A 17,593-nucleotide genomic window follows, 5' to 3' on the forward strand; every position below is an offset into this window, starting at 1 on the left:
GAATGTTTTGATAGGAGAATGTTAATACATCAGAGCATGTTAATGTTTAAATAATATCATTATTTGTCTATCTTATGTGAATATGGAAGGATGTGGTTTACTCACAGAATAAAGGATACCTTAGAGTGAGGAAGGCACATCAAAAGATCCTGGGGAATCAGACTTTTTTGCTGCAGTGCCCACACTAACCGGGTTCTGTGTTTGCAGACACAGGGTGTAGATGTTCTTTCCTGGAGCACTTAGCTGTTGTTGCTAACATAGTTTGCTGAAGCTATCACGGATTCTGTTTGCTGTGCAAGCACACAATGCCTTCTGTAACTTCAAATGCCAAACCTACTGAAAGCACACACCATGAGGGAACGTAGCTTTGATGGAAGAATATTTAATTGGAGCATAGTCTTTCTTCTGCTAGGATTTACTCTATTGCAACATGGAATTTTTTCAGACCTTCTTGGAAGTCAGTCATAAACTAAAAATAAAAAGCCCTTAGAGTTCAATTAGCATGTTTTCTTTCCCACTTACCTGTAAGAAAGAAATGACTTGGCTTTGTGCATGAAGCTGGCAGAGACACCTAAGAGCAAGCCAAACCTTCAGAGAATAACAGTCTGCATCCTCTGAGTGTATGTGCCACACAGCCATGAGGCAGCCTGTCCTGACTAGCAGATCAATTTGCTGTGCTAAGCTTCTGGGGTTAAATGGCTGTATCAGCAAGTTCTTCTATGGACTTTATAGCAAACTTCTCCAAAATGAACTACCACAGCCCAGAGATGAGCATAACAGATTATTTGAACAGACTTTTCCAGGCATTTCTATTTGCTTCCTTTACATTTAAAACACACCTTGGTTTGTGTTTTGTTTGATGAAGTATCAATTCTCACAAAGCAAAGCCTGTTCTTACCTCTGACAGATTGCCCTGTCATGGTGAAGAACTCCCTGAGTCTGGAGGCTCGCCTGCTGCAGGGTTTACTGAATCTGGATGGGATGGAGTTAACCCTTTCTCCAGCAGCCCATAGGTTCTTTGGACCTGTGATTAAAGCAATTGATAATATACCAGTGTGGTGGCTATTGCTAAACACTGCCTTCACAGTGTCAAGGTCTTCTCCTTTTCTCATTCTGGCCCCATAGCAGGCAGGTTAGCAAGAAGCTGGGATGGGACATAGCTGGGACAGCTGACCCTAATTGGCCAAAGAGGTATCTCAGGCATATGGTGTTGTGGTCAGCAACAAAAGCTCAGAGAAAAGGAGGAGGAAGGGAGTATGTCTGTCACAACAAGTAACCATCATGCATTCTGAGGCCCTGCTCTCCCAGAAGTGTCTGTATGTCTGCCTGTCAATGGGAAGTAGGGAATTAATTCCTTGTTCTGCTTCATTTCCACACACAGCTTTTGCTTCCCTGCTAAGCTGATTTTATCTCAAACCGCAGGTTTACCAGCTGCAGTCAACCCAGCACAGCAGGTCATGGGAAATCTGAGCTAAATTGGGTGGGACTACATCAATCAGACTCAAGGGCTAATACACCTTTTCTTCTTTTTATAGAAGTACATGGGGTGTGCCTTTAGACAAACACTAAACTGAGCATGCAACACCAACTGTAAGCACTAGAACAAGAAGTCACTCAAGAGACAGCTCCCATTTCCGGATGAGAAAAAGCAACCACTTAACTCCTTAGCACAGCCTCATGAGGTCATTGCTTTTAATTGCTTTGCTTGCTTTAAATAACAAGTCTAAGAGGTATCTTTAATTTGTCTTTATTCTCAGGTCAAACAATATCATCACTGAATTGAAGAACGAGGTTACTGGTTGAAATACAAGTACAGCGTGGACAAATACGGAAGATAACACTTTGCAAATAAATTAATACAGAATAATTGTCTTTGCATAGTTCAGAAGTGAAAAGTGGGAGGCAGCAGTGAGTGTGCACGTGCTGTGGACTGACACATACCACCACGAAAACCCAAGTTCCTAAGTGAGCTCTTGCAGCTGCAAAGAAACCAAACCAAACTAAAAATACTTCAAACCTTAGAGAGAGCTAGGCTATTATAAACCAGGCAGAAAGGTAACTAATGAGCTTGTTTGTTTGTTTGTTTGTTTAAACAGACCATGCTGCAGGAGGAGTGTTTACAGACAGAGATGCTTTCAGATAATCTGCCTTGGCATCCCGTAGCCTGTCATACCCGACTGCGACGCTCCCTTGTTGCTGCCCATCTGAAGGCCTATTACGTTCTGTCCCTGGCGGAGCTGCTCTTCTGAAAACCCTCGTCGGTTCTGCTGTGCTTTCCTGTCCAGGCACAAACACAAAAAAAGCAACACAACACACAGAGGATTGTGAAAATCAGTCTGAAACTGGCTGACGTTGATAGGTGTGTTCCCTGGGGCTGGACAACACGGAGTGGGCTAACTGCTTTCCTGCAGTGAGAAGCAACGCTTCAGACTTTCACTGTGCCACTTACAACCCCATGCAGAGATACAGGCTGGGGTCAGAGTGGCTGGAGAGCAGCCAGACAGAGAGGGATCTGGGGGTGCTGATTGATACCCGCCTGAACATGAGCCAGCAGTGTGCCCAGGTGGCCAAGAGAGCCAGTGGCATCCTGGCCTGCATCAGGAATGGTGTGGTCAGCAGGAGCAGGGAGGTCATTCTGCCCCTGTACTCTGCACTGGTTAGATCTCACCTTGAGTACTGTGTTCAGTTCTGGGCCCCCCAGTTTAAAAGGGACGTTGAGATGCTTGAGCGTGTCCAGAGAAGGGCGACGAGGCTGGGGAGAGGCCTTGAGCACAGCCCTACGAGGAGAGGCTGAGGGAGCTGGGATTGGTTAGCCTGGAGAAGAGGAGGCTCAGGGGTGACCTCATTGCTGTCTACAACTACCTGAAGGGTGGTTGTGGCCAGGAGGAGGTTGCTCTCTTCTCTCAGGTGGCCAGCACCAGAACGAGAGGACACAGCCTCAAGCTACGCCAGGGGAGATTTAGGCTGGAGGTGAGGAGAAAGTTCTTCACTGAGAGAGTCATTGGACACTGGAATGGGCTGCCTGGGGAGGTGGTGGAGTCGCCATCCCTGGGGCTGTTCAAGGCAGGATTGGACGTGGCACTTGGTGCCATGGTCTAGCCTTGAGCTCTGTGGTAAAGGGTTGGACTTGATGATCTGTGAGGTCTCTTCCAACCCTGATGATACTGTGATACTACTGTGATACTGTGATACTTACTCCAGAACTCCAAGGGACTCTCCCAGATAAAACATTTATGTAGTGCTCTTTATAACACAAGAGAGGGTTAATCTGTGTTAAGCTCTATAGCTTTTACCAGCTGTACTCCATGGGATCTTAGCACAATGAGACACTTAGCTGTGCTGTGTGATACAAGCTGATATGTTACAAATCAATATAAGTTAACTCTGTGGAGTAAATAAGAGCTGAATGTAACCAGAGAAACAATGAGACAGAGAAGTGGCTCGCTCAGTTTTGCAGAGCTGATGATCACAGTACCACAGTATCATCAGGGTTGGAAGAGACCTCACAGATCATCAAGTCCAACCCTTTACCACAGAGCTCAAGGCTAGACCATGGCACCAAGTGCCACGTCCAACCTTGCCTTGAACAGCTCCAGGGACAGCGACTCCACCACCTCCCCGGGCAGCCCATTCCAGTGTCCAATGACTCTCTCAGGGAAGAACTTTCTCCTCACCTCCAGCCTAAATCTCCCCTGGCACAGCTTGAGGCTGTGTCCTCTCGTTCTGGTGCTGGCCACCTGAGAGAAGAGAGCAACCTCCTCCTGGCCACAACCACCCCTCAGGTAGTTGTAGACAGCAATAAGGTCTCCCCTGAGCCTCCTCTTCTCCAGGCTAACCAATCCCAGCTCCCTCAGCCTCTCCTCGTAGGGCTGTGCTCAAGGCCTCTCCCCAGCCTCGTCGCCCTTCTCTGGACACGCTCAAGCATCTCAATGTCCCTCCTAAACTGGAGGGCCCAGAACTGAACACTCAAGTACTCAAGGTGTGGTCTAACCAGTGCAGAGTATAGGGGCAGAATGACCTCCCTGCTCCTGCTGACCACACCATTCCTGATGCAGGCCAGGATGCCACTGGCTCTCTTGGCCACCTGGGCACACTGCTGGCTCATGTTCAGGTGGGTATCAATCAGCACCCCCAGATCCCTCTCTGTCTGGCTGCTCTCCAGCCACTCTGACCCCAGCCTGTATCTCTGCATGGGGTTGTTGTGGCCAAAGTGCAGCACCCTGCACTTGGAGCTATTGAATGCCATCCCATTGGACTCTGCCCATCTGTCCAGGTGGTCAAGGTCCCGCTGCAGAGCCCTTCTGCCCTCCAACCCAGTCTCATCTGCCCCCAGCTTGCTGTCATCTGCAAACTTGCTGATGACTGACTCCATGCCCTCATCCAGATCATCTATGAAGATGTTACAGAGGATGGGGCCCAGCACTGATCCCTGAGGGACACCACTAGTGACTGATGGTTACCTACAGGACAGAGCAATTGCTCTGTTGCCATTTCCACCTTTGCCCTTTGCACCTATGTCTTAATTGTATGACAGTCCTGTATCTTCTGCCAAGACATGCTGACCACTTCTGTCCTGCGTCCCTGGCCTTAAGAGCCCTTTGGATCAATAGACATTTGTTGGGAGTTTAAAAGAAGTCTCTTTTCCCTGAAAATAGCACTGAGGGGCAAAGTGGTGGTTAAGAAGATGCACAAAAACTTGTGCTCTGCTGCCTTGGGAGGAGCTGCCCATTTTGAATTAACCTTTCATTATACAAGGTGGGAAAAACAACTTATAAGGGGCAAGGATCAGTCCTTATGAGCGTCAGACAGGAGAAGGCTTTCAGTCAATCAAATTACTGCCACCCAGGTGCAATCTTTCTGCCTGCTCTCTGTCCTGGGATCAGGTTACTCAGCAATATGGTTTCGAGCTTCAGTTCCCCTTTTCTTGCCAGCCCACCACTAGAGGAGAGTGCTAGCTTAGCTTCCTGCTGCGACTGAACACCATCACCATGATCCTCTGTGAGGGTCTGGTGCTGTACCCTGCGGAGCACTCTGGCTCGAGTCCAAAAAAGCACTTAAACCCTGCTAGGCTCAGGGTGCTCAGAACATCGCAGGAGAAACTCATGGCAGCGTGAAAGCCCAGCAAAGCAGACAGGCGAGAAAGATCCAGAGGATGCCAGGGCTGACCTGTCGTTTTCTCCGCGCTGGGCTCCAGTGTTAACGCACAGCCTAACAGGAGGGCTTGGGGAAGCCCCGCAGAGGCTTTCAGATGCCAGCTCTTGCCAGAAGGCATGCCCTTTGGCAAGGGGGCATGCAGAACTGCCGGCGCCTCGGAAAGCAACACCACCTGGCTGCTGCTTCAGTTCTTTTCCAGCACACTTGCACAGGCACTGAGCTGCTGCCAGCATCTCCGCAAGAGGATGTTTTTAGAACTACTGCTATTACCTAAGCAAATCTCAGGTTATCTGTTTCTGCCTTCATTTTAATTAAAATCTCAGGAACGGATTCTCCTACTGTTCTCTCTTTTCCCCTGGGATCTTCAGCTGTGTTTGCAGAGTAACTCCACAGCAAGCTGAAAAGAAACTCTGGACAGGAAAATGACAGCTGAGAACTGCAAAGAGGAAATGATACGAGATACTGAAAGGAGCCTTGGATGTGCTAATAAACGGTGATTCTATTTACACTTTGGAGCACATATGTGGTGCCTACCAGCATAAGCACCGCATTTACTATTTGACGAGCTTACAGATAATGACATGTAGTTGGAGTTTGCTTTAGGTTAGTGGAAACATCTCTCACCAAGACAGCAGAAAAAAAAGAGGCCAGGGCAGGCCTGTTCCCCTCCGTGCCTCACACTCGGTCAGGTCTGTTTGGACTGCCTGCCATCAGCTTATCACAAACCGAGCCCACCAGATCTGTTAGCTTTGTGCCAGCTTTCGCTAGTGCTAGGGTGTGCAAGGAAGGGGGAATCAGATCTGGGGAGACTGGGTATGTGAGATCTTATTGCTGTCTACAACTACCTGAGGGGTGGTTGTGGCCAGGAGGAGGTTGCTCTCTTCTCTCAGGTGGCCAGCGCCAGAACAAGAGGACACAGCCTCAGGCTGTGCCAGGGGAGATTTAGGCTTGAGGTGAGGAGAAAGTTCTTCACTAAGAGAGTCATTGGACACTGGAATGGGCTGCCCGGGGAGGTGGTGGAGTCGCCGTCCCTGGGGCACTTCAAGGCAAGGTTGGACATGGCACTTGGTGCCATGGTCTAGCCTTGAGCTCTGTGGTAAAGGGTTGGACTTGATGATCTGTGAGGTCTCTTCCAACCCTGATGATACTGTGATACACTGGCAATTGGAAGGTAAATGGCTTAGCTCAAGAGTGGCAGCGACTTAAGGACTGCAGATCCCTGCATGGATACTCTATTTAATCTGGACTTCATTCAATTCACTTCAAGGTGATTAAGAAGCAGCTTGGAAGCCCGGGCTCATGACTAACACTGGGTAGCAAGGAGGCTTGATCTGCCCAAAGGGGTGAGTAAGTCACTTGTTTCTTGCCAGGAACCAGGTTTCCTTAAGGCAGTGTCTCTAAAATGGCATTTGATGGACTGCCGTAGGTAGGCATTGGCTATCCAAGCAGCTTGGGCAGGATAGACAGCTAGGGGAGAATGATCACATCTTCATTTATTCCAGTGAAAACTGTTCCCACCCACAATTAAAAGAGTCCAGATGAAAATGAGTTTTTCCTTATAGGACTTTGTTTTAGCTACATAAAACAAATAAGCCTGTCTGGGTCACAGTGATTTCATGTCTGGTTTGTATTAAAGCACGTAACTAGATTTGAACCTAATTTTAAACCTAATTATATCCCATAAATACAAATCTGTTTGTACACTGTATTAGGTTAAGCTAATTCAATATCAGGAATGCATAGGAGTTTGCACTTATTCACCTAAATTCAACTCTCCTCAGTTGGAGTAGCTTGAGGTTTCATATCAAGCAAGTGAAGCTTGTTTTACTTTTGCTGAGCCTCACCTAGACATCAGAAAATTCAAGGAAGCCAAAGACAATCAACCAGCACTCATTTTGCTAACATGCCTCAGACAGTTTGGCGTAAGAAACATCATTGGATGGCAGAATGTCCTGTCAATAATACGCCTGTGGAGCAGGACAGCTAACTGTGAGAGGATTTCCATTTTTTTCTGTCCCTGCTTCTCAGCCTCCCTAGCCAAAGAATGAAGGTTTTGTGCAAATAAATAGCTTTGCCCACACAGACAATTCTTCACAGCTAAGTGATACTCCCCGAAGGAAAAAGAAGACTAGGAAATGAAATAATTGTTGGTTTGATGAAAAATTGGATCAAAAATGCCTTCTCACTATACGAGGGTCTGCAGATGTCCACGACAGCCTTGCCTTTCTGACTGTTATCAGATAGAAGTATGCTTTCCTGCCAGCTGCTCTTAGGACACACATATCTGTATGATTGATGCCATTTTCATTCCCTTTTCTTCATAAATGGGTATAGAGGATTAGCTGAAACTGATAAACATAATAATGACATCCAAACTAAGTATTGTTGCTTTCCTTCTAAGGAGTAAGAGTCAGGCATAAAGTGAGTGGACAAGAAAATCTCTTTCTCAGTGACCAGGGTGGGCCCCTCATGCAACAGGATGGATATGCTATGAAGGTACCTGGAACAGGGCTTTGCACTCCTCCCTGTGTGCACTGCCAAAAGCCAGCTGCTCAGCACAGTTCACACACACACACAAGCACATGCACAACACAGCCTACAACACAACACACAAACCAACACAGCCTACAACACACACACCAACACAGCCTACAACACAACACACACACCAACACAGCCTACAACACAACACACACACCAACACAGCCCACAACACACACACCAACACAGCCCACAACACACACACCAACACAGCCTACAACACAACACACACACCAACACAGCCCACAACACACACACCAACACAGCCTACAACACAACACACACACCAATACAGCCTACAACACAACACCCCCCCCCCCCCAATACAGCCTACAACACAACACACACCCCAACACAGTCTACAACACAACACACACACCAACACAGCCTACAACACAACACACACACACCAACACAGCCCACAACACAACACACACACCAACACAGTCTACAACAGCCTTTTCAAAAGGATCATCTCCAAGAGGAAATCAGAGCTGGAACCATGGGCAACACACTCCTTAGTCTTGGTTACAGCTGTGGTGGCCTGGCTCTGGTGCAGGAGGGATGTATAAAATGGTGTGATGGGGCTACCTGAGAAAAGGCTACGCTACACAGCTACCACAGAACCCTCCCCAGCAGCCCTGGTGTAACTTTAAGCAGAAAATATATGACAAGATGCTGGTAAAGCTGGGAACCAGTGAAGGGTAAAAGGTTGCTTAGTTGGATCTTTGCTTCCCTCCTCTCAAGCCCAAAGGGAAAATGTCTCCATTATAATGACAATTTATGAGGAAACTGTCGCTTTCCCAATAAATTTCCTTAAAGCCTAAAGGCTGATGATATTACCAGCTGCCCAGGGAAGGCAGCTCTGAGCAGCTGTGCTTTGGACTTTACCTGTGAAACCAGGATGGATCCCCTTTGTAGCAGCCGTCATCCTTGGTGACTGCCAAACTGCCTAGAGCCATTAGTGTTCTCTGCACTGCTGCCATGTCCTTCCCTAGAAAGCCAGACAGTTAAATTAATAGAAGAACTCCTTGCACAACAAATAGCTTGGCAGTCTTATCCCATGGATTAACTATCTCCCTCAGGTCCCCTGAAGAAGTGTGTTAATAGCATTAACGATGCTATTTTGCAGTTGCTGAAATGGAGAGACTGAACATGCAAGAGTTTAGTTAAAGCTCTCAAAGGGGCACTGTTCATGCAAAACTTAACAATTCAGCCATTTCTGAATTTCCAGGCCTCTGGGTATCTTAATGCCCCCCCCCCCCCCCCCCCCCCCATATTATTTTAAGAGAGATAATCCTTTTGGCAAATATTTTTCCTAAGAAGTCACTTTGGAATACAAAGAACAGTAACATATTCAGTAAACCAGAGGTGAGGGAGAACAGTATATTAGGTGACAGTGCAGGACCTCTATTTCTTCACATGTAAAACAGTAGAATCATAGAATCATAGAATCATAGAATCATAGAATCAACCAGGTTGGAAGAGACCTCCAAGATCATCGAGTCCAACCTATCACCCAGCCCTATCCAGTCAACTAGACCATGGCACTGAGTGCTGATCTACCATTTAACCCTGGCAATCCCAGACAGTTCCTGTGCTGACAGCAATCCTGGAGAACCTTGGCACATTACTTGTACCAGTCTTTCCCAATTTAATCATCCTCTCCCAGATCCCTTCTACTGACTTCCTTTCTCAGGCTGCCAAAAATCGATGCTCTGCAGCTTTATACCTCCAGTCCCTGCCATCTGGATCATCATTCCATGTCCTGTCTCTGTTACTTGGCTTCATTCCTCATTTCAAGAAGTCAGGGCTCATAGCTCATCTTCAGCCAATTGAAAATTACATATCTGGCCATCACTTGTTCTTTAGGTTCCCTCCATAAAACAACAGCAAGAGAAAAGCTTCTCAGGGGATAACTTACCCCATCTCTCTAGGAAAGGATGAGATTGCCTATCATTTGCTTTGAGGCACACCTTCGACCTAGCTGAAAATGTCACCAGTTTCCAACAGAGCACCTTGCACCCTTGAAACATAAGGTTCATTTTCAACAGAGGTTTGCATTTAAAAAACAGCCTCCCCTCCTCCTGTCTCTCCTTCCCAAATGAGTATAACCACTAGATTTGCTTTTTGTTCAGCACCATTTGCTTGATTCTTCCAGTGAGTTAAAAAAAACCAAACCAACCAACAACTCAGAGGAGACATGGAGCATAAATACATTAGAATCAGATAGACTCTAACTCACAGACATGTTAAACTTTGGCAAACTTTGTAGTAAAAATGATCCTGTAGCATGGTAAGCTGTTAGAAATCTGCCTTTTGCCTCTCTCTTCTCCTGAAATCCTTTTGCCTCTCTCCCTTTCTGCTCCAGTTCTTCCTCTTCCCTGAAATATTTTATCTCATGAACAGATCTGATTTTGATTATAAGTTCTTCATGTGGGAAAACAAGTAATTTTAAAAAACGAGGCACTAGAGACATGATGATGATAAGAATAGGTTTCAAAACAGCTCCAGTGGACCAATATTAATGGAAATCACTGCAGACCAGCTGGAGCATAGAGGGCAGCGAGCGCTGCACGGTCTGTTTATGCTGTGCATTGCCCTCATTATAGGCAGAGGCACTTCAGGGCTTTGGTTCATACAAACCTAAATGCATAACACAGTGGCTGAGGTGAGGAAGACAGCCTAAAGCTGAAACCATCTAGCAGCTTTCAGCTGTGGCTGCCATACAGTCTGTAAAGTTTATGGCCGTTCTGTCTGCAGGGGACCATTTGCTCAGAAAATAAACAGTCCTGATTTTGCTGTCTTTGTTAAGGACAGCTGTATCAGATGGGGTCCCTGCTCAAGACGGCAGCTGAAGAGCTGACATCCCAACGTGCACCCAAGAAGAGCGTGAGGCAGAGCCCCTCGGACCAGCAGATGTACCATATGCTGTGACAGATGCCACACACAACGTCCTTGGGATGCCTCGCTCGGTGGCTGATTGGGACGTGAAGAAGGATTTAAAAGTGAATGGGCTGAGTAACGACAGCAAGCGCAGGAAAACGAAACAAAAGAAGGGCAGCAAAAGGCGAGGAAGGGCCTGGCGGGGCCATCTGGCAGCCCCCCCCACGCTTCGCACCCGGCACTGCTTTATTTGCCAGCGGTGAGTGGGAGACCTGCAGGGGAAAACCAGAGGAGCGGTGATGTGGGAGCCGAGGGACAGAACACCGCCACGGCCAGGATGCTCTTGTGATACCTGTTCTCTTCCAGTGAAGGACACAAGGGGCTAGGGACGTGTGTGCTAGTTTGAAGCAGGGTAGAATGTTTTGGTGAGAAGAACTAGATCACAGGCTGTGAAAGGAAAACAAGAGTGATGTCTACTCCCCTCAGAGTCTTGCTGAAGAAGAAAGGAAAACATTAGATAACTCTCTGGCCATTGTGTCACTTTCTGGCTGGGCACTGACTGAGCTGCATCTCCCTAACCTCACCCTCCACTCACCTTTGCTTCTTAACCTCTTGGCTGAACCTCTGTTCTTCTTTAGGACTGGGGTAAGGTTGAGAGGGGTAGGGGGAAGGTGCAGGGGTGGTTGAGAGCCCCTCCTGGGGACTCAGGTTTCTGGGAGGGGAGTTGTGTTTCTGTATTGCCTTTTACCGTGTCTATTTCTGTCTATAACTGTATATACTGTAACTATCTGCTTGTCTATTGTGCCAGCTGTAAATATAAGCTTCATTCATATTCCCAGAGCTGAGACTACTCTGGGTGATTTCTAAAGCGTGTGGGGGGGTGCAGGGAACACCCAAACCATCCCAAGGTGAAAAATTGAAGCTCTCCACTGAGCAAGTCGCCTAAGACCGCAGCCAGCCTACAGCAGGGATGGCAGGCGTTCCCTGGTGCCAGGCTTGATTATGGCACGGCAGAAAAATGCGGTCAGTGCCTGCCCTCAGCTCCACGGAGGGACAACTGCGTAGGCTGCCTGCCCAGCCCCCAGCCTCAGCCTCCGTAAATCATGCTGAAGAGACCCACACTGGCATATTTCTTCTGCAGCTTTGATGTTCCCCTGCAGCGTGCTTCAAATAGCACAGCCTGGAAGAGGATCTTGGCACTGCCTGTACGAGGAAGAAGAGGCTTCTGCTCGCTTCTCGTACTAAGCCTTTCTCTTCTGGGGAAACCTGGCTGGAAGGCCTTCTTCTTCAGGTCCAGAATGGGGAAGGTTCAAACCTAAACAGGGATAGCTGCTCTGCTCAGTGTTCCTGAAATGCTTCTTTGTAAAGCTTAATAACTACTCAAAGGGATCACAGAAGCATAGAATCATAGAACGAACCAGCTTGGAAGAGACCTCCAAGATCATTCAGTCCAACCTATCCCCCAGCCCTATCCAGTCAACTACACCATGGCACCAAGTGCCCCATCCAGACTTTTCCTCCTGTTTCTCACTTTACCACACTTCTCAGAGGCCTTTTTACCCCTTTTCACTCAGCCTCTTTTGGTGCTTTTCATTTCCTCATGCCTGAGAGAGAGGTTTGATCAGCCCATAATCCATCTTGGGTGTGGATTATGGAAAGCTGCTCTGCACAGGAGTTAAAAGTAAGACAGGACCAAAAGAAAGAATATACCTCTCCTGGAGCTAAAAGTTGCAGAGATGAAGAAAAATGCACCAGATGGGCTGAGCGGGTTTGAAACAGCCAACAGCAGATTGCATCCTAAAACATTTCCATTAATTGTTACTAAGGATTTCAAAGCAAAAGCTCCTGGAAAACAATTAGTGCCAGAGGAAAGCTGTTTTTCAGTCACACGTACTTTTCTTTCCCTGTAAACATACAATGACATCTCCTCTCTTTCTAAAGGGGTTATGGCCTGAAGTGTAAGAGCACTATAATAATGAAAGAGTGAAAGAGACTGTCCTTTCTCTCCAGCTAATGCATCCAGCCTCAGACAATCCAGCCCTGAAGCAGCACAGATGCTAGAGGTCAAAGTTTTGGTTAGACACAAAAAGCTCGCAGTGACGCATTGCTGGAGAGACTCACTGTTTCATCTCAGCACTGAAATGAGCAGCAGGAGGAATGAAGAGAGAGTGCAAAGTGAAGGGACACAGAGGAGTTTTGATGTGTCTTAAAATAACAGTGAAGTCCTGCGTGTCTAGGTTGTGAGTTGTGTTTTGAGTTCCTGTCCTCTGGAAGTTACCAATTTTCCCCCTTACATCTGCTGAGAAAAGATGATGAGTGGAAGGAAAAGAAACGAGGAGAGACACCCTCATTAGGAGCTTTTTGTCTTCAGAGCAAGTCCTTTTAGTTGCAAGGTTCAGTGTACCATACTTCTGTTTGCATGGTGTGAAGCCATTATGCAAAAGACTGCAAAAAACAGCATCTGAAATGAGTTGTTATCAACCCTTACAAGATAGATGGAACTTCTCTTTCCACAGCCTGCTAGGCTAAGAGTGGGGAGCCTCTTACACTGGGGAAGTGAATATCTCTTCATTTAAGACAGTAAACTAAAGACTGAACTGAAAAAAACCAATCCTGCCCTTGTTCTGCCCAAAGATAGGGTTTGTCAAGCAAATTTGGTACCCTGAGAACATTATAGATTCTGGTAGCTCCAGCTGTCAGTATATCTTCTCCTTCTAACCCATCCAAAAAGAGCACCCTAGTATTTCATTCCTTGAGCTGTCCTTCAGAGGAGCAATCTTATCCACATATCCTGCCAGGCTGTGAAAGCAGACCAGAGCTTTTCTGCTCCATGTTGTGTTCCTACAGAAACTATGCTGACCAGCTTTCTCGGTGTGATGTATTCCTCTTTCCACAGTTTCTTCCTCAAGGTGGATTTCTGACACTTTCATGCCTTCCTTTCACTACCCTGCAGTTGTCCTTGACTCTAAGCACCCTTAGAGTGTTTTCCATTACCTTGTCCAGAACGATGCAGGATATATAGCGTATTTGGTCAGAGTACCAGGAAGAGAAGCATCACCACAGAAGTGGGCAAAGCCACCCTCACAAACTCACAAATGACTCAGCTTTTCAGAAGGTGCAGTTCCCATGTCAAGCACAGGATGCATACAGCCCTCACCTGGGTTACTGCAAAACCCCAGAGGCACTCTGAATTTTTTTTTGCTGTTGCCATAGTGACCTCCCTTAAAAGACTCTATCCTTAGAGAGAAATGCTCAACTAACATGGTGTTAAGCAGTGAGTTTTGCTTCTTGCTAGTCACAGATGAGTCCTCCTAAGCTTTGCAGAGGCATAAATGCTCCTGGGTATGCATTGTCACAGAATCAACCAGGTTGGAAAAGACCTCTGAGATCATCAAGTCCAGTTTATATTTTATAGCTCTAATTTAAGATTTGCTCACAATTTGAAAATTGCAGTAAAAATAGAAGGGGGTTCCCTATTTGCTATTAAAGGATGGAAGTAATTTGCCTAGGGAGCACTTGTTTTCTGTGGTCTGTGGACCTCTTTCAGAATGATGGGGTTGTGGATAACACATGAGCTCAGAAAGGCTCTGTTGTGCCCCCAGGGTAATGCAAAACCCTCAGGGGAGATAATGTGCTACCGGAAGGAGATGGTAATGAGGTAAGGCAAAGAGAAACAAAAGATAATTGCATTATAGAATATGCCTTGGACAAAATGCATCTTTACAACACATCAAAGCAAAGTAAAATGAAGACTGCAAGCTTACTTCCAGTTTAGTATTATTACCTTCCCATAAATCCACTGTCTGGAAAATATCTGTTGTTCTTACACCGTAGATTTCAGCAGCTTTTAAGAACTGAGAAATTTGTTCCATCTGCTTGAAAGCCATTTTTGACTCAGAGATCTTTGCAATGGGCTCATTTCCCTTTGGATGTAAACTGTTTATTAACTTGCATAACAGCTGAGAGACAAATAGAGAAACAAAATTAGAAAGCAATCATCAAACTAGAAGGCTATTTCTGCACATGAAATGATGCTGCAAAATTCTTTTGACCTGGGAAGTTTCTGTCAGAGATGTAATTTCTTCAATCAAAAAGAAAGTAGTGCATTGATAATGGTCACAGTAGTAGCTGGAAATGCATTAAAGCTCTTATTAACTGCTGGCAATAGCCTAATCATATAAATCCTAATCTGCTAGAAACAACAAAGCAATCACTGGTAAAGGTTATATAACAACTAACAGAGAAGAAGCCACATGCCCAAGCCAAAAACATAAGCAATGTCAATTGAAATACTGTTGAAGTCACTTTGGCAGAGATTCAATGATTAGCATAGTCTTACAGCCCACTGCAAACAGCAGCATCTGCTTGTTGTTCAATAAACCAATAGGATACAATGTTTAAGATACAGAATTATTTCCAAGAAAACACTTATGACACAACCCAAATCCTTTGAATTTCACACATCTCTTCACCTTTCAACAGTGATTATTCTTTAAAGAGAAAAGCATACATCTGGTTTCAAAACAGACCTCATTTAACTGTTTGAGAAAAGGTGCTGAAGGAATGAGTCATTCTTATACATAACATGCATGAGTCATAAGAATCACAAGTACTGCATTAATCCCAGTGCTCTAGTAGAATAATTATCTTCTGAGATCAAGAGTCCTAGTCAAAAGGAAATAAATCAGAGAGTAAGATACATATTTCTGCATTGGCTGTGAGCTCTGACCAGCTTAGCTAGATGAGGACAGAAAATACAGACACTGTGGATATAAACACATGCAAGATAAAACACTCACCGTTCCATCCATCAGCCAGGTCTGAAAGTGTTGCCTTCCAGGAGGAGGATGCTCTATCTCTTCTCCACACTGCACAATAATCCAGTTCACCAGCCTAGACTCTAATTCTGGGTCGTATTTCTGTTCAATCTTTTCTTGAACTTCTCGGCTTAAGCCATAGCTTGGTCCTCTGTTAGCCATCTCTGGAACTGAAGCAGAGCTTAGTGGGTAGAGTCCTGATCTGCAGCTTTGAAGGCTGCACCGGAAAATTAAAGCATAAAAGAGTAAGCAGCCTGCCCTATATGTTAGACAGCTGAACAGATGTTCCTCAACACCCGAAGTAACTGTATGGCACCGGTTATAACTATTCTGCAGAGCAGGGGAGGGATCAGTGAGGGAATATCCTTTTCCAAAAGCACAAATCAGCTACAGCATTATTAAAAAAAAAAAAAAAAAAAATCCTTCTCCCCTGCCCAACCACAAAAACAGAGGAAGAAAAGCAAGACTGAGAATAGAGCAGGTTTGAAAGAGAAGCTTCTGCTGCGTTTAGAGAATACAAGGGACTTCTCGGATCAGTGCTAAAGCTACCAAAAGCACTTTAAAATTGCCTACCTAATCCTTGCTAATGTGGAGGAGGTTGTACATGGGAGCTCAGTCAGTCAGATTCAAGGTGCAGTCAGCGTCTTCCTCAGCAGAGAAGCAGGGATGGCTATCCAGAGACAGGCAAACTGGGAAAGCGCTGGTGAATTTAAGAGACGAAGGCTGCCACAATGCCCTGCTGCTGCTGCTGCTGCTGCTGCAGCATCGTGGTTTGACAAACAGTGTATTGATTTGGTTTTCCTCACATATGAGGAGGGTCAGAGCAGGGGCGTTGCTAAGAGCCATTAAAGAGGCCTGCCTACTCAGTCACAGCCTGGGGATCCTGTTTATCTCGCCCATCTGCAGGCTGTTTTCATGCGTGTTTCCTCAGCCTTGTGCTGCTCACCCTGCAGCCTCAGTTTTACTCCACCTACTCTGCATCAAGCCAAACTGCAGCAAGCATCCCAGCGTCAGGCAGTTAGAAATACAAACAAGGGGACTCGATCTGGTTTCATTCTGATAAAGGAAAGTGACAACAACTACAACACATCATTTCTTTTTAATCACAAAGCAGAAGCAGATTCTTCTTCTAGTTCTGCATCACCACGGTGGACAGCACGGAAAATAATCTCTTCCCTGTTCAAATGCTGATAAAAACTTTCAACAAGGTGACAATCAGATGGAAAGGCAAGGAAGAGGAGGCAGGTAGCAGAATATTCTAGTCATCCTGGCCAGCGCCAGAACGAGAGGACACAGCCTCAGGCTGCGCCAGGGGAGATTTAGGCTTGAGGTGAGGAGAAAGTTCTTCACTGAGAGAGTCATTGGACACTGGAATGGGCTGCCCGGGGAGGTGGTGGAGTCGCCGTCTCCGGGGCTGTTCAAGGCAAGGTTGGACGTGGCACTTGGTGCCATGGTCTAGCCTTGAGCTCTGTGGTAAAGGGTTGGACTTGATGATCTGTGAGGTCTCTTCCAACCCTGATGATACTGTGATACTGTGATCCTATCATTAGTGGGTATGAAGTTATCAAATAGGGTAATAGTGTCCTGAGAAACCAACTCAAATCACTAAAAGCAAAGGAAATCACCATAAACTAGCAAACCTACTGAAAAGCACAAGGATCATATTTTCTGCTGTTATGAGTCAGAATACTTCCAGTGGCAGCAAAGGAGCTATGCCCATGTAGGGCAGCATGAATTTTGATTATACCACTGCAATGATGGGAGGAGAAAGTTAAGACAAGACCCTCTTCATCTCTGCTTTGTAGAGATATAACCTTCGTTAAACAGAATCATTTTGATTGTCTCCAAGTTGCACCAGACCTTTTCAAATGTCTTACATCCACAGAATTGCTACAAAATTGTTCACTTTTGGCAAATGATTCATGTTCAGCTTGATGTGAAAGGAGGCTGATAAACCTGAGGTGGATTCAAAGTCAGCTTGCCAACCAAAGGCCTTCCTCTGAATTGAAATGGCAGGAAAAGGGGGAAAAGGAATGTAACCTCGAGTATATCTGTCCCATAATGGTCTCTTCATCCCTTACTTTCTCATTGTAAGATGGTGAATTCTCAGATTTATACTGCCTTGGATGCTGCTGGGCTTGAGCAGACTCAGGAGATAAAAAATTTAATAGATGACCTAATTCACTGCTGTCTTC

The 17,593-nt window shown here is 46.0% G+C and overlaps 1 protein-coding gene across 2 annotated transcripts; it reads right to left on the reverse strand.

The window, feature by feature from the left end:
- Nucleotides 1–1,731: 1,731 nt before the first annotated feature.
- TAGLN3 (transgelin 3) lies at nucleotides 1,732–16,311 on the reverse strand. 2 transcript variants are annotated; one of them, XM_064143107.1, is made up of 5 exons: nucleotides 15,972–16,311; nucleotides 15,381–15,568; nucleotides 14,366–14,540; nucleotides 8,587–8,689; nucleotides 1,732–2,277 (listed from the first exon to the last, which is right to left on the reverse strand). In XM_064143107.1, the coding sequence occupies exons 2-5, from the start codon at nucleotides 15,558–15,560 to the stop codon at nucleotides 2,136–2,138; spliced, it is 600 nt and encodes a 199-aa protein (XP_063999177.1). In that variant the 5' UTR covers nucleotides 15,561–15,568; nucleotides 15,972–16,311; the 3' UTR covers nucleotides 1,732–2,135. The 2 variants fall into 2 exon arrangements, with proteins under 2 accessions (XP_063999177.1, XP_063999176.1); XM_064143106.1 differs by having other exon boundaries at nucleotides 15,381–15,606.
- Nucleotides 16,312–17,593: the final 1,282 nt, after the last annotated feature.

The sequence above is a fragment of the Pogoniulus pusillus genome, chromosome 5 (assembly GCF_015220805.1).
Source record: "Pogoniulus pusillus isolate bPogPus1 chromosome 5, bPogPus1.pri, whole genome shotgun sequence".
NCBI classification, from domain to species: Eukaryota; Metazoa; Chordata; class Aves; order Piciformes; family Lybiidae; genus Pogoniulus; species Pogoniulus pusillus.

Bases quoted from the DNA above. Each gene is read 5' to 3' on its own strand.
- TAGLN3 (XM_064143107.1), bottom strand. From the start codon at position 15,560: ATGGCTAACAGAGGACCAAGCTATGGCTTAAGCCGAGAAGTTCAAGAA. The intron at 8,690-14,365 runs GTAATAATACTA...CTGGCTTTCTAG, and splicing joins GACAGTGGATTTATGGGAAG to GGAAGGACATGGCAGCAGTG. The intron at 2,278-8,586 runs GTAAAGTCCAAA...GTGCCTGGACAG, and splicing joins GATCCATCCTGGTTTCACAG to GAAAGCACAGCAGAACCGAC.